This window comes from Tachysurus fulvidraco, chromosome 18 (genome assembly GCF_022655615.1).
Source record: "Tachysurus fulvidraco isolate hzauxx_2018 chromosome 18, HZAU_PFXX_2.0, whole genome shotgun sequence".
Taxonomy (NCBI): Eukaryota; Metazoa; Chordata; class Actinopteri; order Siluriformes; family Bagridae; genus Tachysurus; species Tachysurus fulvidraco.
In genome coordinates this window covers 814,448-836,947 of record NC_062535.1, presented here as the reverse complement: position 1 = coordinate 836,947, position 22,500 = coordinate 814,448, and the positions used below count along the sequence as shown (strand labels likewise).

The following is a 22,500-nucleotide window of genomic DNA, read 5'->3' as shown; positions in this document are numbered from 1 at the left end:
ATCCCACAATGCACCACACCACACTACACTACACTATACTACACCCATGTGTATCCCACAATGCACCACACTACACTACACTATACTACACCCATGTGTATCCCACAATGCACCACACTACACTACACTATACTACACCCATGTGTATCCCACAATGCACCACACCACACTACACTACACTATACTACACCCATGTGTATCCCACAATGCACCACACCACACTACACTACACTATACTACACCCATGTGTATCCCACAATGCACCACACCACACTACACTATACTACACCCTTGTGTATCCCACAATGCACCACACTACACTACACTATACTACACCCATGTGTATCCCACAATGCACCACACCACACTACACTATACTATACTACACCCATGTGTATCCCACAATGCACCACACTACACTATACTATACTACACCCTTGTGTACCCCACAATGCACCACACTACACTATACTATACTACACCCATGTGTATCCCACAATGCACCACACCACACTACACTACACTATACTACACCCTTGTGTATCCCACAATGCACCACACTACACTATACTATACTACACCCATGTGTATCCCACAATGCACCACACTATACTACACTATACTACACCCATGTGTATCCCACAATGCACCACACCACACTATACTACACTATACTATACTACACCCATGTGTATCCCACAATGCACCACACTACACTATACTATACTACACCCATGTGTATCCCACAATGCACCACACCACACTACACTACACTATACTACACCCATGTGTATCCCACAATGCACCACACTACACTATACTATACTACACCCTTGTGTATCCCACAATGCACCACACCACACTACACTACACTATACTACACCCATGTGTATCCCACAATGCACCACACTACACTATACTATACTACACCCATGTGTATCCCACAATGCACCACACCACACTATACTATACTACACCCATGTGTATCCCACAATGCACCACACTACACTATACTATACTACACCCATGTGTATCCCACAATGCACCACACCACACTACACTATACTACACCCTTGTGTATCCCACAATGCACCACACTACACTACACTATACTACACCCATGTGTATCCCACAATGCACCACACCACACTACACTACACTATACTACACCCATGTGTATCCCACAATGCACCACACTACACTATACTATACTACACCCTTGTGTATCCCACAATGCACCACACCACACTACACTATACTACACCCTTGTGTATCCCACAATGCACCACACTACACTACACTATACTACACCCATGTGTATCCCACAATGCACCACACTACACTACACTATACTACACCCATGTGTATCCCACAATGCACCACACTACACTACACTATACTATACTACACCCATGTGTATCCCACAATGCACCACACCACACTACACTACACTATACTATACTACACCCATGTGTATCCCACAATGCACCACGCTACACTACACTATACTATACTACACCCATGTGTATCCCACAATGCACCACACTACACTACACTACACTATACTATACTACACCCATGTGTATCCCACAATGCACCACACTACACTACACTATACTACACCCATGTGTATCCCACAATGCACCACACTACACTACACTATACTATACTACACCCATGTGTATCCCACAATGCACCACACTACACTACACTACACTATACTACACCCATGTGTATCCCACAATGCACCACACTACACTATACTATACTACACCCATGTGTATCCCACAATGCACCACACCACACTACACTACACTATACTACACCCATGTGTATCCCACAATGCACCACACTACACTACACTATACTACACCCATGTGTATCCCACAATGCACCACACTACACTACACTACACTATACTACACCCATGTGTATCCCACAATGCACCACACTACACTATTCTATACTACACCCATGTGTATCCCACAATGCACCACACTACACTATACTATACTACACCCATGTGTATCCCACAATGCACCACACTACACCACAGCACACTATACTACACCCATGTGTATCCGACAATGCACCACACTACACTACACTATACTACACCCATGTGTATCCCACAATGCACCACACCACACTACACTATACTATACTACACCCATGTGTATCCCACAATGCACCACACTACACTACACTATACTACACCCATGTGTATCCCACAATGCACCACACTACACTACACTATACTACACCCATGTGTATCCCACAATGCACCACACTACACTATACTATACTACACCCATGTGTATCCCACAATGCACCACACCACACTACACTACACTATACTACACCCATGTGTATCCCACAATGCACCACACCACACTACACTACACTATACTACACCCATGTGTATCCCACAATGCACCACACCACACTACACTACACTATACTACACCCATGTGTATCCCACAATGCACCACACTACACTACACTATACTACACCCATGTGTATCCCACAATGCACCACACTACACTACACTATACTATACTACACCCATGTGTATCCCACAATGCACCACACCACACTACACTACACTATACTACACCCATGTGTATCCCACAATGCACCACACTACACTATACTATACTACACCCTTGTGTATCCCACAATGCACCACACCACACTACACTATACTACACCCTTGTGTATCCCACAATGCACCACACTACACTACACTATACTACACCCTTGTGTATCCCACAATGCACCACACTACACTATACTACACCCATGTGTATCCCACAATGCACCACACCACACTACACTATACTATACTACACCCATGTGTATCCCACAATGCACCACACCACACTACACTATACTATACTACACCCATGTGTATCCCACAATGCACCACACTACACTACACTATACTACACCCATGTGTATCCCACAATGCACCACACTACACTATACTATACTACACCCATGTGTATCCCACAATGCACCACACTACACTATACTATACTACACCCATGTGTATCCCACAATGCACCACACCACACTACACTATACTATACTACACCCATGTGTATCCCACAATGCACCACACCACACTACACTATACTATACTACACCCATGTGTATCCCACAATGCACCACACTACACTATACTATACTACACCCATGTGTATCCCACAATGCACCACACTACACTATACTATACTACACCCATGTGTATCCCACAATGCACCACACTACACTACACTATACTATACTACACCCATGTGTATCCCACAATGCACCACACTACACTACACTATACTACACCCATGTGTATCCCACAATGCACCACTCTACACTACACTATACTACACCCATGTGTATCCCACAATGCACCACACCACACCACAGCACACTATACTACACCCATGTGTATCCCACAATGCACCACACCACACTACACTACACTATACTACACCCATGTGTATCCCACAATGCACCACACCACACTACACTATACTATACTACACCCATGTGTATCCCACAATGCACCACACTACACTACACTATACTACACCCATGTGTATCCCACAATGCACCACACCGCACTACACTATACTATACTACACCCATGTGTATCCCACAATGCACCACACCACACTACACTACACTATACTACACCCATGTGTATCCCACAATGCACCACACTACACTATACTATACTACACCCATGTGTATCCCACAATGCACCACACTACACTATACTATACTACACCCATGTGTATCCCAGTTAATACTACAGTGTTCTGCTGTGCTTTACTGACATTAGCCGTGAGATACTTTGCTGTATTTCAGAAGGTTAACAAGGCAACACGGTGGGCACGGTGGCTTAGTGGTTAGAACGTTCGCCTCACACCTCCAGGGTTGGGGTTCGATTCCCACCTCCACCTTGTGTGTGTGGAGTTTGCATGTTCTCCCTATGCCTCGGGGGTTTCCTCCGGGTACTCCGGTTTCCTCCCCCGGTCCAAAGACATGCATGGTAGGTTGATTGGCATCTCTGGAAAATTGTCCGTAGTGTGTGTGTGTGTGAGTGAGTGAATGAGAGTGTGTGTGTGCCCTGTGATGGGTTGGCACTCCGTCCAGGGTGTATCCTGCCTCGTGTGAATTTGGTGAAAGTTTTCACCCAAAAGATGACTTTGATGTGGGTTTGTTTTGTTGTTTTGTGTGTTTTATGTTTTGTTCTTTTTTTAAATTGACCGTTCTCCAGTTTAAACCCAGTTGACACGGTGTGTTGAAGCAGCAGCGACTAACACAAGCGTCCACTCAGTTCCACACCTGAGATACAGTACAGTTTATTACTGCACAGCATCATTATTATTATTATTATATTATATTGTTAACTCCATTTAACTCTCTGTCTCTCAAAATCTGTAGAAAAATCGGCGTGACACCAGCAACTTTGACAAGGAGTTCACCAAGATGGCAGTGGAGCTCACACCAACGGACAAACTCTTCATCATGAATTTGGACCAAAACGAGTTCCAAGGCTTTTCTTACACCAATCCTGAGTTTGTCATTCAGGTGTAACCTCCAGTCTGTCATGAGTTTCTCCATCACAGCACCATCTTACGGGGGCGAGACGAGGAGATCTGCCTTCTGCTCATTTTCCCATGGCTACAACATGTTTAAGTATCTCACAAATACCGGATTTAGTGGAAGGGAAGAGAGATAAATGTTCATAATCTCCATGAGAACGTTTTGTCATCTCCATGAGAATTTTCTGCCCCAGTCCCTGTATTTTCTGCCCCAGTCCCTGTATTTTCTGCCCCAGTCCCTGTGTTTTTCTGCTAGCCCAAATTCCAATGATCGAATTTTTTGAATCAAAGGCTGAAACTCAAACAGTTCCAACAATCACAATTTACACAGATTTACACAATTTACACAGATTTTGCACAATATCATATAAAAAAATTTATACATACATAATTTATATTAAAAAAAGGCAGTAATAAATAATACATCACCATCCATGTTCTTTTCCCATTCAGACCTGTCGTTAGCATGTAGCATCAACTTTAATTATAAATAATCTTCTGTGCTTAGTTTTGTATTTTATGTCATATAAGAAATGTTTAGCTCAGTGACGTAGACGACATCTGAAAGCTTACAATATTTTAAAAGTTAAGATTGTTTGTTGTTATAGTAAATAAAGGTTATTGCTATGATGGCTTGCATAAGTTTTCACCCCCTTAAAATCACCGTTTTGTAGTGTTAAAGAAGCCTGATGTTGGTAGCATCGTGTTAGCGTCATAGCTTTAGCTGCTCAAAAGACAGATGGACAGGTTTTTATACTCAAACAGAAATAATAATTTAATATAAATATAATATAAAAAATAGTTCATCATGATGCCATTTGTTTAGGTATCAATTGTTTATAAATTCATATATTTATAATTTCACTTCAGTATTCTGTTGTTTTTATTTCTGTGTAGCTTCATGACATGAAATCACGATTACGTCCATCTCGCTTCCAGCTTGTGACATAGTAGGAAAGTCCAAGGGGGTGAATACTTATGCACAGCCACTGCCATTTTATATCTTGCTACAATTTAAAGGTTAAAATGACCAACGCCTGCGTTAGCGCCTGAAGCGAAAAGCTAGTTGTAATTCACGAGGAGAAACACGTTTTTTATTGCAGTACACAACGATTTTATTATAATAACAATTATTATTATTTTAGAACACGACACTAACATCAGCCGCTAATATATAACGTGAGCTATGTTTACGTGACGGAGCAAAATCTACCGTCATCTATTCTTAACCTTTTATTTGAATCTGTTCGATTTTAAATTGTATCGCGAAACGAATCCCAACTTTTAACCCTAAATAGTCATGAATTCAGTGTTGGAATGCAGCATTTTGGGGACTTTGTAGACTCGATGTGAAAAAAAGAAAAAAGACAAATCTGAGTCTTGGTCCACCATGTGCATGCTTTGGTAGAGCTTTAGCTCGTTTAACTCTCGTGTCGATATCTATAGTGTGGTGGGACCTGTTGTTATAGCGTAGAGCCTTAATTAAAGATTATTATGAAGTTTGATCATTTCTGCAGCTCTTCATTTTGTAGGTAGAAATAAATGTACGATAGCGATCCTAGTCTTCCATATAAGCAAGCGTCGTGTGGTCATGTGACTGGTGGTGATGTATTATAATTATGGATAGATGAATGTTTGTGGCATTGAACATTTACTAACATGTTAATAATAGACAGTAAAAATCTATTTTAAAAAGATCTGTTGAATTCTTCTACGTTTTGGATTCCGTTTGTTGTTATTTGTGCGTGTGCCGCATGTAGACGCTCTAAACACGCATGTGTTCGATGCAGGAGGAAATTTTAAAGGGCTTCCGATACTAACCTTCCCCAAAATTAAGGATTTAACTATGCAAGTCAACAATACAGCAATGAATCATATGTGAATGAGAAGTGAACAAAAAAACCTGAGGTAGGGGCGAGGGGTTGTATTTTGCATGCTCCTTTACTCATGGTGTGTGTGTGTGTGTGTGTGTGTGTGTGTGTGTGTGTGTGTGTGTGTGTGTGTGTGTGTGTGTGTGTGTGTGTGTGTGTGAGATATGAAATAAAGCTGAAATTTACAAACATTGTGTGTTCTTTCTTCTGTGTGTTTGTGTAGTCTGCTCTCAGAGACGTAACCACACTCCAGTTTACTGTACCGTTCCTTTCTAAGCCATAACACACTGTCCTCTGCTGTAACAGTACTAAACTACACCGTACTACGTCTCACTACACATCCTATGTTTAGGTAACAACCTTATAAGAAATGCTAAACACGGGTAAAATGTGAGAGCGCTGTAGGGGGTGAATACTTATTCACAGACAGTGTTTAAGTGCTGTTTATATCCTGCTGCAGTTTAAAGGTTAAAGTAATAAATGCCTGCATTAGACCTATGAAGTGAAAGGTTTTGTGTATCAGAAGGTATCAGGCTGAGCTTCTTCATTGTGACTGTTGTTACTGGTTTGTTCGTTAGGGATCTAAATCTATGTCCAGATGGTTGTGTAGCCTCCACACAGAGGATGTTTCATTCATCATATCGATCCATGTAAAGGGAGCGTTGTTCTGACATGAAGTGGCTGTGACCAGACCGCACGCTCCTCATTCTGTTACGCCATGTTACGACAGCAGCACAAATACACTGATGAATTATTTTAGGACTTTAAGTTGGCTGAAGCTGGTGAGCAGTTCCTGCTGCAACTCACCAAAGCAGGTTTAGCTTCATTATGTCAAAGGAACAATGATGTGATTTTTGTTTTAGTGGATTTTTATCTCCTAAAGAGATTCATGAGATGGAAGAAGGATGAGGCCGTGCAACCGCGGAGCCCTGATGCTCATCACTACAGCCGGAGCTTTCGCCGCTTTCAGCCTCATGACCATCGCAGTAGGAACGGATTACTGGCTTTACTCACCCGGAGTGTGTCGCACCGAGAGCTCGGGAGACAACGAGACGAGCCAAAAGAACGAAGAAGTGCTCACGCATTCGGGCCTCTGGCGTCAGTGCTGCATGGAGGGTAAAGATAAAACAACGCCGAATAAATTTGCATTCGTAATGATTTTTACTGTTACAAAAATCCTCAGTTTAAAAAAATTTAACTGCACAAAATTAAACTGTTTTAAATAATTTATCAAAAAAGTTATAAACTTTAATGTAAACTCTTATGCCAGATACAATGGCATTGATATCAGATATGCACTGTTTTTCTGCACACTTTTTTGCACTGACGCTTTAACTCTGAACTGACACTTTAACTCTGAACTGACGCTTTAACTCTGAACTGACACTTTAACTCTGAACTGACGCTTTAACTCTGACTGACACTTTAACTCTGACTGACGCTTTAACTCTGAACTGATGCTTTAACTCTGAACTGACACTTTAACTCTGACTGACGCTTTAACTCTGAACTGATGCTTTAACTCTGAACTGACACTTTAACTCTGGACCGACGCTTTAACTCTGAACTGACACTTTAACTCTGGACCGACGCTTTAACTCTGAACTGACACTTTAACTCTGGACCGACGCTTTAACTCTGACTGACACTTTAACTCTGAACTGACGCTTTAACTCTGACTGACACTTTAACTCTGACTGACGCTTTAACTCTGAACTGACACTTTAACTCTGAACTGACACTTTAACTCTGGACTGACACTTTAACTCTGGACCGACGCTTTAACTCTGAACTGACACTTTAACTCTGGACCGACGCTTTAACTCTGAACTGACACTTTAACTCTGGACCGACGCTTTAACTCTGGGACTGACACTTTAACTCTGTTGTACAGCACAGTACCACTTTATATACACACCATACTGCACATGGACACTTTAAGGACAATAATTAAAACCACACACATTTATGTATATTTATGTATATACATTATTTTTAACTTATATATTTTAACTCATATTTTATAGTTTTTTATATCTAGTTTATACTTTTTTTTATTTATCTACCTCCTTTTGGTTATTTTTATTTTTTTTTATCCCAAATTGCATTCCTTATGTTTGAATACCGGACAGATGCAAAAGGCATTTCACTGCATGTCTGTACTCTGTATGTGTGTGTATGTGTGTATGTGTGTATGTGAGTGTATGTGTGTATGTGAGTGTATGTGTGTGTATGTGTGTATGTGTGTGTATGTGTGTATGTGTGTATGTGAGTGTGTATGTGTGTGTATGTGTGTATATGTGACAAATAAAAATAGATTTTTATTTTATTTTTTTTGAGTTACATTAATTATGTAAATTATCACCCAATAACAACAAATTCTTACGTTACAATATAACATTTTAAATTGAAATTTAAATTCAATTTTTTATATAAAAATTAGCACATACCTGCAGACGTGTTGCATAAAAACAGTGTATAATCACATTTATAGTGGTTATATTGTATACAGTATACACTATAGGCTTTCTTCAAACTATTCAGCATGAAAAATGACCTCATTTCGTTGATATTTTAATTAATCCATTTAATTAATTCTCCACCTTGGAACTCACTTCACAATAGAAACAAAATATCTAGGATGTAGAATTATTTATTATAATGTGACTTATTTCATGCTCAGTAGATTGTAAGGTTTTAATAAAGTGTTTATTTTACATGATCACAATGACTAATGTAGTTAATAATCATATGCTACCACCACCATGCTTTCATAACATTACACAAGCTACAGTTATGTCGGGAAACAGATAACCTGTAATTAAACTATGCAGTGAAATGTATTATTTTGTTCGCTTTGAGAGAACAGGAAGTGTCCCTTCGACCCAAACCCCAGTCTCTAACCTACATCACGGCTTTAATGGAAAGTTTAATGAAGCGTTCTGGCTGATAGAAGGACGTCGATATGACATTGTTCACTCCATTCAGCACTGACGAGGCTGTAAATACACACTAAAGCAATTCTGTAGAATTCAACACACTTTATCAGTGTGAGTAAGATGATGGAGAAACAGTTAATGACAGGGGGATGTGATGAGACAGGGGATGTGATGAGACGGGGGGATGTGATGAGACGGGGGATGTGATGAGACGGGGGGATGTGATGAGACGGGGGGATGTGATGAGACGGGGGGATGTGATGAGACGGGGGATGTGATGAGACGGGGGAATGTGATGAGACGGGGGGATGTGATGAGACGGGGGATGTGATGAGACGGGGGGATGTGATGAGACAGGGGGATGTGATGAGACGGGGGGATGTGATGAGACGGGGGATGTGATGAGACAGGGGGATGTGATGAGACGGGGGGATGTGATGAGACGGGGGGATGTGATGAGCGTGTTTCTGAGAGTTTAGATAATCAGACCAAGTGCTCTACTATTTAAACGTCTTCAAACATTTAATTATAGATTTGATCAATTCAGAGCGATTGTGTATAAAATGGCTTTTGTTAACACTTTGTGTGTGTGTGTGTGTGTGTGTGTGTGTGTGTGTGTGTGTGTGTGTGTGTGTGTGTGTAAGGTCTATTCACAGGTGTGTGTAAAAACATTGATCATTTTCCAGAAGACGCTGAATATGAACAAGATGCAGCAGAATACTTGCTACGTAAGTGCCTGCAACACGCATTCACACACACACACTCACACACTCAGACACACTTACACACACACTCACACACACACTCAGACACACACAGTATAAGGCTGCAAAAAATCTGTTGAGTTTTTATTTCATTCGCATGTCCTTAAATGTTTAGTAAGTCAAATAGGTGTGTGTGTGTGTGTGTGTGTGTGTGTGTGTGTGTGTGTGTGTGTGTGTGTGTGTGTGTGTGTGTGTGTTTCAGGAGCAGTACGTGCCTCCAGTCTGTTCCCTATCCTGAGTGTTGGGCTGCTATTCATTGGTGGCGTGTGTGTTGCTGCCAGTGAATTCTACAAAAACCGCCATAACGTCATCCTGGGTGCAGGAATATTCTTCGTCTCTGCTGGTACATTAGTTAGTTAGTTAGTTAGTTAGTTAGTTAGATAGATAGATAGATACATAGATAGATAGATAGATAGATAGATAGATAGATAGATAGATAGATAGATAGATGTGTGTTTACAGTATATATGTGTGTGTGTTTATCTATCTATATACATATACATATATATATATATACATACCGTGTGTGTATCTATCTCTCTCTCTCTCTCTCTCTCTCTCTCTATATATATATATATATATATATATATATATATATATATATATATATATATATATATATACATACACACACACACACACACACGATGCACTGTATATATACTTTGTGTGTGTTTATATCTATACGTGTGTGTGTGTGTGTGTGTGTGTGTGTGTGTGTGTGTTGCAGGTCTCAGTAACATTATCGGGATCATTGTGTACATTTCCGCTAACGCCGGAGATCCGACCCAGAGCGAGTCTAAGCGGAGTCACTGGTACGGCTGGAGCTTCTACTGCGGCGCGCTCTCCTTCATCATGGCGGAAACGGTGGGCGCGCTCACAGTGCACCTTTTCATCGACTCGCACCGCACGCGCACCTTCCGCTGCGGGCCCCGGAACCGCGTGCACGCGTCGCTCCAAAGCCGGCGCTCCTCAAGCTACCGCTCGCGCTACCGCGGCCACGCGCACGTTCTCCCGCGCTCGCCGGTCGGCAGCCGCCCGAGTAACGACGAGGTCGCGCTGAGTTCACTCCGTTACGCGCCTGTCTCGTGCCCTGCGCTCGCGCACTACATCACAGCGGAGAACGGGCTGGCCTTTCACGCGCACAGCTATGGCTTACATCACGAAAACTCTTGCGCGCTCCCGCTGAAGAAAAAGTGCGCGCTCCCGCCTCTGAGCAGCATCAGTGGCAGCACGAGGAGAACCACACCGGTGTGAGATCGTTAAACATGACCATCGTTCATTAACATTTATTATAACATTTATAAATCTACATTAGTAATAATCTGTAGGTTTGTCTCGCGCACAGAGATGTTTACAGACCTGTAGGGAGGAGGAAGGGGAAAATCTTATACTCTGTAGTTCAGGAAAGAAGACAGACACACACACACAGAGAGAGAGAGAGAGAGAGAGAGAGAGAGAGAGAGAGAGAGAGAGAGACAGACAAAAGTACAGACAGAGAGACAGACATACAGACAGACAGAGAGAGAGAGAGAGAGACAGAGAGAGAGAGCCATACAGACTGACAGAGAGAGAGACAGAGAGAGAGACAGATAGAGAGCCATACAGACAGACAGAGAGAGAGAGACAGAGTGAGAGCCATACAGACAGACAGAGAGAGAGAGACAGACAACTACTATGTTTATATAGATGATTATATTTTAATGTAATTACTAAAACATCACACTTCTTCAGTCTCCACAGAACTGCTTTGTCTCCAGTGCATTTTCCTCACAGGTTTAAAATGTGAGTGGTCAATTTACGAGACGTGTGAGATATCAGAGTGAGAAACATGCTGCCCACGTCACACTGACTGGATGTGAAGATTCTCTTGGTTCAGCAGATGAAGGCTCACACACAGGTCTATAAAGAGTGATGTTTAATTCAAACCGTGTCAAAAAACACCACAATAATCTTTTCATCAGGGAAGAAAGTCACCAAGAGAAACAGACCGCGTTGCGTTGCATGTTTCTGCTTCTACAATTTCAAGTAAATACGTCATCTTCAGTGAGTGTCCCGAGTCCTGAGTGTGTGTTACGAGCTGCATGAATCCCTCACTACGCCGTCCGACTCTTCTCCAGACCCACCAGCTCCATACCCTCACAGTACGACCGAGGACGAGAGGGTTTCACCTGAGAGTCCATAAAGAATTAAGACTTTATTTAAAATAATAAATGTATTTAAAACCATGTGTGTTGTGTGTGTATATGTGTGTGTACAGTATGTGTGTGTATATGTGTGTGTGTACAGTATATGTGTGAGTGTGTGTGTTACCGTGTCTGTGTGTCTGAGTTGCTGTAGTAAAGGGAAAGGTGTCCACTGGATGGGTTCAATCGGCCAGCTGCACACAGACAGGTCACTGGCCTTTCCTGAGTCAATCACACCGTCCGCTAGGCTGCATGTGCTCATGTCCCAGTGATACTGAGAGCTAACAGAACAAATAAACAAACAAAATACACAAATGTCAAAGGTGCGGTCTCTGTTTGAGAAATGCTTCAGAAAACCGAGTCGGGACGACAAACTAAACAAAAACAAAACAAACATGTAGCCAATGAGCAGAAAGGGGCGGGGCTTGTCGATATGGGCGGAGAGAGTGTTCGGTGCGCGTGTGTGACATCAGCAGAAAGCGGTTTTAACATGGACATGGAGGATAAAAACAAAGAAAGAAAGAGAAGAAAGACTTACGATAAGGACAAGAAGTAGGACGTGTTAATATAGGATCAGCTTTCCAGCGCTGGAGAGAACTGAAGGAGCAGGAAGTTGGCCACATATTCACAGGTTGGAGTTTCCCGAGTCAATAACTCCTGAGCTAAACGCTGTTACTACACAAATAACACCTCTTTTCTATCGTAGTAATGTAGAGAGGCAGCTACAACCGCGTTTTGTGTAGTAACAGCGTTTAGCTCAGGAGTTATCGACTCGGGAAACTCCGACCTGTGAATATGTGGCCGACTTTACTTAAGACGCCGAGGCGCTTTTTTCCTTCTCGATAGGTGAGTAACGTTGGTTTTGCTTTGTTACACAGAACTAATATATGCCTTTGTCCTTTACATCATTATGCTTGTGTGGCATTTTTGCTTGTTTGTTTATCTACAATCGTATTGTTCTTCCCTTCAGCTATGATAAAGACACGTTTCTTTCTGTTAGTCGCCTGGGTTACGTATGTATGTGTGGGCGGAGCTATCGATACAGGGGTGGGACCCATTTGGGTTAGGGGCGTGTTTGTTTTGGTGATTTTATATGTCAACATTGGCTTTCAAACAACGGAGACCGCACCTTTAAGTCCACATTCACCAAACCTGAAGTATCTCTTTTGTGTGAACGACAATTTTAAACAAAATATTGCACATCGTGTGTGTGTGTGTGTGTGTGTGTCTCTGACTCACTCGATTTCTAAATCAGTTGTAGAGCAGCAAGTTCACAGCCCCAGTTCTCTCAGAGAACACGTGTAAACAAACGAGCTTTAATATCGACCCGATGGGGAGGTAAAGAATTCATGTGTATGGTGGTGAATTAACTTCAGACATTGTGTAAAATTTCAGGCTTAGTTTTGTCATTTTTTTTACCACAGAACCTGGCAACCCTAGTTGATGACAGCCAAAGCTTCACAGATGAATGACTGAATTGTTCGTCTGCATGTTGGATGACTGGATGATGTTAAATCTGATCTAAACATCTAATCTGTAAAAGTCATTAAAGTCGTCGTTCTGTCCAACAAACACCTTCACTAATATTCTGTAGATTTTTGTGAGTAAAGTATAAAGCTGTCCCACCTGTGAGGATACACCGTATTGAGGTGTGTAACGCTATCTGGGTAGGTGGAGGCGAGGGAGAGTGTGTCGTCATGGTAACAACAGGCCTGGTCCAGTGCTCTCATATGCAGTAACTCATCAGAATGACTGAACGCAGTGTTATCCAGCGAGTCCTGAGACCCAGGCCAGGATCTTCTCCAAAAACGAGCTGACAGCTCATCAAAGTGGTTAAATCTGCGGTAACTTCTCACACACACACACACACACACACACACACACACACACACACACACACACACACCCCACTCAGCTGCTCTGGTTTGTTTTGACTGGCTAACGATTTCCTGCTCACACTTTCCAACAACAGCACAACCATGTGCTCAGTGTAGATGGTGTGTGTGTGTGTGTGTGTGTGTGTGTGTTACCTGCTCTGTGTCTGTTCTGCTTTGGCTTGTATAAGGGTTTTCTTAAAGCGCTGTACAGCGAGATAAGCCAGGAGCCCCATCAGAGCTGCTATTGCGGCTAAAACCCCAGAACACAAACCAGCCAATCTCTGCCGGGTCATACGGAGGTCACAGTGCTGACCCATGAACCAGAAATCCTCACCCACAGGACACCTAGAGTATGTACACACACACACACACACACGAGGACGGACACACACACACGAGGACACACACACACACACGAGGACACACACACGAGGACACACACACGAGGACACACACACACACACACGCGAGGACACACACACGAGGACACACACACACACACACACGCGAGGACACACACACGAGGACACACACACACACACACACACGAGGACACACACACAAGGACACACACGAGGACACACACACACACACGAGGACACACACACACACGCACGAGGACACACACACACACGCACGAGGACACACACACACACGCACGAGGACACACACACACACGCACGAGGACACACACGCACGCACGAGGACACACACACACGCACGAGGACACACGCACGCACGAGGACACACACGCACGCACGAGGACACACACACACGCACGAGGACACACACACACGCACGAGGACACACACACACGCACGAGGACACACACACACGCACGAGGACACACACACACACACACGGACACACACACACGGACACACACACACGGACACACACACACGGACACACACACACGGACACACACACACACACGGACACACACACACACACGGACACACACACACACACGGACACACACAGACACACGGACACACACAGACACACGGACACACACAGACACACGGACACACACAGACACACGGACACACACAGACACACGGACACACACAGACACACGGACACACACACACGGACACACACACGGACACACACACACACGTGTGTTCATTTATTTTTTCTGCTTTTACTGATTATGTTTACTGGGATGTTTCTGTTTTGAACGGTTTTGTAAATAAATGAACAAAAATAATTACATTCTGTCCTTCTCATTATAATGAAACCTAATAAAATGTTGGTTTCGTGTTAAATCCTGCAATCATATGGGGCCCCCTGGTGGTTTGGTGGTTGTCAGATACCACTGATGTTAGAACACGTTAGCATTAGCATTAGCATTAACACTCACTGGCAGACTGGGTTCTGTCCGGACCGATGGACACAGATGCCATGGTTCTTGCAGTACTCAGAGTGGCACACTGACTTACAGGTGACGTTTCCATCAGAAGAGACACAGGAGAAGTCAGATGGACAAGAAAACAACCAAGAACACACATCACTGTGCAGTCCTGAGAGGGGGGGAGGGGGAGAGAGAGAGAGAGAGAGAGACAGAGAGAGAGACAGAGAGAGAAAAAATAAGGTTTTGTATTTAAATTTAATATCAGCATCATGTACAAATTAATGGGACACCAGAAGCCACCAAAATATCTGGCAGTGTTATGGGGTGTGTGTGTATATATTTGTGTGTGTGTGTGTGTATATATTTGTGTGTGTGTGTGTGTGTGTATATATATATTTGTGTGTGTATATTTGTGTGTGTGTGTATTTGAGTGCGTGTGTGTGTGTATGTATATTTGAATGTGTGTGTGTGTCTGTATATTTGTGTGTGTGTATATTTGTGTGTGTATGTATATTTGTGTGTGAGTGTGTGTGTGAGTGTGTGTGTGTGTGTATATTTGTGTGTGTGTATATTTGTGTGTGTGTGTGAAGTCAAGTAAAGAAGCTTTTACAGTCATTATAACCATACATACTGTAGCTGTTACACTACACAGGATCAGGTGTTATAGAACACACACAGCTAGAAGGACTTAGTAAGTTAGTCACATAAAGTGTATCTGTGTAACCTGGTGTACACAGCGCAGGACAAGACAGACGAGACATGTGCAGGACAAGACAGATGAGACATGTGCAGGACAAGACAGACAAGACATGTGCAGGACAAGACAGACAAGACATGTGCAGGACAAGACAGACAAGACAGTGCAGGGCAAGACAGACAAGACAGTGCAGGACAGACAAGACATGTGCAGGACAAGACAGACAAGACAGTGCAGGACAAGACAGACGAGACAAGTGCAGGACAAGACAGACAAGACATGTGCAGGACAAAAAAATACAATACACAAAAGACAGAATAAACAGAAACAGCAGTGACCAGTGTAAATACTGTGTGTTCGGGGTAAATACTGTGTGTTCAGGGTAAATACTGTGTGTTCAGGGTAAATACCGTGTGTTCAGGGTAAATACTGTGTGTTCAGGGTAAATACTGTGTGTTCAGGGTAAATAGTGTGTGTTATATTACATGTGCAGTAATACTGTAATGAACACAGTGTTATAGCAGCAGTTACAGGAGATAAAGTATTGTACAAAACAGGAATCAACTGAAATGTGACACAGAAATGTTTGATGTACGTGTGTGTGTGTGTGTGTGTGTGTGTGTGTGTGTGTGTGTTATTCTGACCTCCCACTGTGATGTTTTTGACCTGGATTCCGCTCACAAAAACCCCCCCTGTTGGAAGTGGTTTAAGCCCCGCCTCCTGTAAGAGAGACCCCGCCCTCTCGAGCCATGAGACGGCCTCCACCGTCCTGAACGTGACCACAGACTGCACAACTGGACCACTGAATGTTCATTAAAAATAAAATCACAGAAGTGCATTTATTAACTTCCAGATAGATTTCATATGGAACATCAAAGCTTTATGAGGAATTCCAGAGCCATAATCCATGTGTGTGTGTGTGTGTGTGTGTGACGTTTCCACAACAGATATGTGACTAATAACAGGTTTACTGTAATGAGTACACATGTAAGTGTGACGCTGTACAGCACAGAGACACCTTTACCTGTGCCAGGTGACATGCTGGCTTTGGTATCCTGATACATTTTGTAAAAACGGCTCCACCTGCATACAGATGAACAACAACAACAACAATAATAATAATAATAATAATAATAATAATAATAATAATAATAATAATAATAAAAATAATAATAAGGATGATGATAATAATAATAATAATAATAATAATAATAATAATAAGATAAATCTTATAAACCTCTGTAGGGTAAATATTTATAGACAAACACCACCATATTGTGTGGCTGAACATCAGGTTTAGATTTAATTAGTATCTTTATTCATCTCAGCTTCGTTAATCCCAGGAGAAAATCAGGAAGAAACTGCTGTAACTCACGTAATGTGTGTGTGTGTGTGTGTGTGTGTGTGTCTGTGTGTGTGTGTCTCTGTGTCGTGTGTCTCTGTGTCGTGTGTGTGTGTCTCTGTGTGTGTGTGTGTGTCTCTGTGTGTCTGTCTGTGTGTGTGTGTGTGTGTGTGTGTGTGTGTGTCTCTGTGTGTGTGTGTGTCTCTGCGTGTGTGTGTGTGTCTGTGTCGTGTGTGTGTGTGTCTGTGTCGTGTGTGTGTGTCTCTGTGTCTGTGTCGTGTGTGTGTGTCTCTGTGTCTGTGTCTGTGTGTGTCTCTGTGTCGTGTGTGTGTCTCTGTGTCATGTGTGTGTCTCTCTGTGTCTGTGTCTGTGTGTGTCTCTGTGTTGTGTGTGTGTGTCTCTGTGTCTGTCTCTCTCTGTGTGTGTGTGTGTCTCTCTGTGTGTGTGTGTGTGTGTGTGTGTCTCTCCGTGTGTGTGTGTGTGTGTGTGAGTGTGTGTGTGTAATGCTAATAAATCACATCCCATTTCTGTAGGAGGAGTCACAAGCAGTATTTAGTGTTAATCCCATCAGAGCAGAAGTCAGTACCTCCACAAGTCCTGCGTATGGGGGTGAGTTCTCCTCCAGTATCACCTGCAACAACACCTGGAAGGTTTCCTCTAAAACACAAGAGCAGCTTTTATTAATACACTTTCTGATTGTAGTGAAAGTGACTATTACATAACAGCGACTCCCTCTGAAGTCTTTTATTCCTGCTATAATGAACCGTGCCCATGTAATAACCCACCCTTGATGATTGCTGGTTGGTCCTCCATGATGAAGACCCGCCCCTTTTGTGACCGGTCTTTTTCGGGTTTCTTAGTGAAATTGCGACGCCAAGATGTTTGATTGATCACAGGGGTTAAAGTTGTGTGTGTTTCGGTGTTTGTGTGTGTGTTTGTGTGTGTGTTTGTGTGTGTGTGCACTCGGTGTGTTGTTGTTGTTGTTTCAGGCTGCTGGACAATCTGCGTGTTCCTGCTTGTAGTGAGATGGTTTGGAATTCGCGTCTCAGGCCGTCGGGTCGTTATAAGAGTCGTGTGAAGGTTTGCAGAAGGTGTGCTGGTGGTCACAGTGTCGAATGAGTGAGACGTCAGAAGTGATGGTGGTGTAACAGCTGGGCTCAAAGGTGGTGTTGTCTCAGGATCGTTCCTAGATGTTGATGGATGGTGATGTGTGACCATCGTTGGTCGAGAGTCAGCGTTAAGAGCCGTCACGTGAGGCAGATCTGATGTTATACTGTTCAGTTCTGTGATCTCTTCAGTCTTATTGTCAGTTTGTGTCTGTAATTCAGACGCAGAGTCTGTGTCCGTCGTTCCATACGGAGCTGTGATGGGACCGAGCGTGGTGGTCGGGTCGGTCTGACGGGTCGCGCTAGCAGACCTACAGGAGCCGATCGGAACCGTAGAAGAGTTCATGGGATCACCAGGAGTCAGTGTGTGTGCTGAAGGTGAAGCTGGTGTAGAGGTGAAGTCCTGTCTCATCCATGCAACAGAACCCGAGCCTGAATCCGAGCGAGTAGGAAGGATTTCAGTGTGCGTGTGTGTGTGTGTGTGTGACTCACTCAGCTGGGGGTTAGTAGTTTGTACAGGGATGGTAGTGTATTCAGTGTGGACAGTGTGTGATGCCTGTGGAGTCGCTGATTCAGTTGGTGTGGAGTCTGTGTTTGGGGAACTGGTGTAATGCGGAGTGTACGAGTAAAACTCCGCCCTTTTCCTGTTTGTTGTAGATAGATTTTCCAACATGTCAGAAAGTGTAGATGTGGCTACACCTAGTGAAGCTCTGGGTGGGTCAGTCGTGGCGCTTACATCATCAAAACGCGACAAGGCCGTATGTCCGGAAACGTTTCTGTTGATACGAGTCGATCGAGGTAAGCGATCCGTTTCCGCCGTGTGTGCTGATGCCGATGACCTCGACGTGCCGTCACTCACATACGTGATGCTGTTGGACTCCGAGGCCTGGAGGTGTGACACGGAGTCACTTAGAAATCTATCAGTAACAGACAAATCTGGGTAGTTTGGGTTCATGTGATTTGGATGAGGAAGACTTTTAGTCCAGGACATTTCGCTTGAAGGCTGAACTGCAGGTCTTCCCTCATTGGCTGTGAATGATGATGACATCGCTGATGCATCACGTCCATCTCTGACGTCACGGAATCCGTGCGATTCGGACGTCTCGAGTTCTGCGACTGTTGCTCTGTTTCTGTGGGTAGTTATATGAGATGGACTGCCCTTGGGTGCTGATGACATCACGGTGGTGGACATCACGGTGAGCACATCAGAGTGAAGTGAAGGCGTGTCCGTATCGACGTGTACATCCGAGAACACTGCTGTGGGACGTGGACCGTTTTCTGGAAGCGTATTTGAATCAGCGCTTGTGGCTACGTTCAGTGTGTGAGCAGAAAGTCCTGTCCATTGTGTCTCAGCACTAAAGCGACTCGAGGCTTGTTCCTTTTCTGTAAACGCGAGGCTGGAACCAGTGAGTGAGTGTGTAGCTGTGTGAGCGAGGTCAGAGATCACGCTTCCAGCTTCATCCTGTCCATTGTGTGAGGTTTCCTGTGGAACAACATGGAATCTGGTCTTATCGCCCAATCCAGAGTCCCCTCCACCCTGACGTACACTCGCGGTCTGGAGCTTGTGTGCAGTCCTGAAAATGTCCAGGATCACAGAGGGGGAAGCGTCCTGAGAGGGAGAGACAAGGTCACTGTCCACGTGTGGAATTCGAGATGGATCAGGATCCTCTTCTGATGTGTTAAATCCTGGAACACACACACACACACACACACACACACACACACACAGGAATGGAAACAGGAATTTCTTACACATTTCAAGGGCACAGAATTTCACCCCTGATGGAAGTATAAATAGTCTCGAGCCAGGACAGCTTTCCCTCTACAACATCACACGTCGTGACTCTGGAACTCGGACCATTTAAATTAGAATTCTTTAAGTTGGAAATAAAATGTTTTATACAGAAATCGGAGTAGAAATTTTTCAGAAAATGACTGAGTTCATGAGAAGTTTACCTGAACTACATCTTTACCTTCCCTCCACTCTACACCACCTCTCATCACCATCTAGCCTCACGTTTGTACCCCTGTCTGTCTGATGGGTTTTAATCCAGATAGTGGTGTGTGTACTGGTGTGTGTACTGGTGTGTGTACTGGTGTGTGTACTGGTGTGTGTACTGGTGTGTGTAGTGGTGTGTGTAGTGGTGTGTGTAGTGGTGTGTGTAGTGGTGTGTGTACTGGTGTGTGTACTGGTGTGTGTAGTGGTGTGTGTAGTGGTGTGTGTACTGGTGTGTGTACTGGTGTGTGTACTGGTGTGTGTACTGGTGTGTGTACTGGTGTGTGTAGTGGTGTGTGTAGTGGTGTGTGTAGTGGTGTGTGTACTGGTGTGTGTACTGGTGTGTGTACTGGTGTGTGTACTGGTGTGTGTAGTGGTGTGTGTAGTGGTGTGTGTACTGGTGTGTGTAGTGGTGTGTGTACTGGTGTGTGTACTGGTGTGTGTACTGGTGTGTGTAGTGGTGTGTGTACTGGTGTGTGTACTGGTGTGTGTACTGGTGTGTGTAGTGGTGTGTGTACTGGTGTGTGTAGTGGTGTGTGTAGTGGTGTGTGTACTGGTGTGTGTACTGGTGTGTGTACTGGTGTGTGTACTGGTGTGTGTAGTGGTGTGTGTCCATGTGGTATCAGTGTGGTTCTGATCATTAGTCACTACGTTGCTGCTCGTTTTCAGACTTAAAGGAAATGGTGAGAGAACAGAATCTCTGTAACCTCTGTAAAAGAGCATCTCACAGCTCCACCTCACCCCGTCACCTCACACCATCACCTCACACAGTCACCTCACAGCTCCACCTCACACAGTCACCTCACACAGTCACCTCACAGCTCCACCTCACACCGCCATCTCACACCGTCACCTCACCCCATCACCTCACCCCGTCACCTCACCCATCACCTCACACAGTCACCTCACACAGTCACCTCACACAGTCACCTCACACAGTCACCTCACCCCATCACCTCACACAGTCACCTCACCCCGTCACCTCACCCCGTCACCTCACCCCATCACCTCACACAGTCACCTCACAGCTCCACCTCACACAGTCACCTCACACAGTCACCTCACACAGTCACCTCACACAGTCACCTCACAGCTCCACCTCACAGCTCCACCTCACACCGCCATCTCACACCGTCACCTCACCGTCACCTCACACCATCACCTCACACAGTCACCTCACACAGTCACCTCACACATTCCTCTCACACCACCATCTCACACCATCACCTCACCCCGTCACCTCACACCGCCATCTCACACCGTCACCTCACCCCGTCACCTCACAGCTCCACCTCACACAGCCATCTCACACCGTCACCTCACGTCGTCACCTCACAGCTCCACCTCACACCGTCACCTCACACCGTCACCTCACAGCTCCACCTCACACCGTCACCTCACACCGTCACCTCACAGCTCCACCTCACCCAGTCACCTCACACCGTCACCTCACCCCACCATCTTACACCGTCACGTCACACAGTCACGTCACACCGTCACCTCACACAGTCACCTCACTCCCTCACCTCACCCCATCATCTCACCCCGTCAAGTCATCACACCGTCACCTCACACCGTCACCTCACACCGTCACCTCAACCCATCATCTCACACCGTCACCTCAGCCCACCATCATCTCACCCCGTCACCTCACACCAGAATAATATCTATACAGACACTAAAACACATTCATTATTAAACCGGAGCTCCATCAGGGACGACCAGGATCTCTGAGGTGATTTAACTTTTTTTTT

The 22,500-nt window shown here is 44.2% G+C and overlaps 3 protein-coding genes across 3 annotated transcripts in view; 2 read left to right on the top strand and 1 right to left on the bottom strand.

The window, feature by feature from the left end:
- Window positions 1-4,958, top strand: part of prkcba (protein kinase C, beta a) — a 39,209-nt gene extending 34,251 nt beyond the window's left edge. Inside the window, exon 17 of the mRNA XM_047802795.1 lies at window positions 4,451-4,958. Coding sequence (XP_047658751.1) covers window positions 4,451-4,603 — 153 coding nt within the window. The 3' untranslated portion in view covers window positions 4,604-4,958. The remainder of the gene's footprint in view (window positions 1-4,450) is intronic.
- A 2,419-nt stretch (window positions 4,959-7,377) lies between these two features.
- Window positions 7,378-11,705, top strand: cacng3a (calcium channel, voltage-dependent, gamma subunit 3a). The gene is made up of 4 exons (XM_027142872.2): window positions 7,378-7,598; window positions 10,066-10,149; window positions 10,388-10,528; window positions 10,916-11,705. The coding sequence occupies exons 1-4, from the start codon at window positions 7,388-7,390 to the stop codon at window positions 11,440-11,442; spliced, it is 963 nt and encodes a 320-aa protein (XP_026998673.2). The 5' UTR covers window positions 7,378-7,387; the 3' UTR covers window positions 11,443-11,705.
- A 383-nt stretch (window positions 11,706-12,088) lies between these two features.
- si:ch211-14k19.8 (probable GPI-anchored adhesin-like protein PGA25) overlaps window positions 12,089-22,500 on the bottom strand; it is an 11,774-nt gene continuing 1,362 nt past the window's right edge. Inside the window, exons 2-10 of the mRNA XM_027143045.2 lie at window positions 18,430-20,436; window positions 18,231-18,301; window positions 17,327-17,385; window positions 16,947-17,104; window positions 15,615-15,774; window positions 14,402-14,593; window positions 13,998-14,219; window positions 12,499-12,652; window positions 12,089-12,356 (exon numbers count right to left, since the gene is read on the bottom strand). Of these exons, the coding sequence (XP_026998846.2) occupies window positions 12,282-12,356; window positions 12,499-12,652; window positions 13,998-14,219; window positions 14,402-14,593; window positions 15,615-15,774; window positions 16,947-17,104; window positions 17,327-17,385; window positions 18,231-18,301; window positions 18,430-20,436 (3,098 nt within the window). The 3' untranslated portion in view covers window positions 12,089-12,281. The remainder of the gene's footprint in view (window positions 12,357-12,498; window positions 12,653-13,997; window positions 14,220-14,401; window positions 14,594-15,614; window positions 15,775-16,946; window positions 17,105-17,326; window positions 17,386-18,230; window positions 18,302-18,429; window positions 20,437-22,500) is intronic.

Bases quoted from the DNA above. Each gene is read 5' to 3' on its own strand.
- cacng3a (XM_027142872.2), top strand. From the start codon at position 7,388: ATGAGGCCGTGCAACCGCGGAGCCCTGATGCTCATCACTACAGCCGGA. The intron at 7,599-10,065 runs GTAAAGATAAAA...TGTGTGTGTAAG, and splicing joins GCGTCAGTGCTGCATGGAGG to GTCTATTCACAGGTGTGTGT. The intron at 10,529-10,915 runs GTACATTAGTTA...TGTGTGTTGCAG, and splicing joins AATATTCTTCGTCTCTGCTG to GTCTCAGTAACATTATCGGG.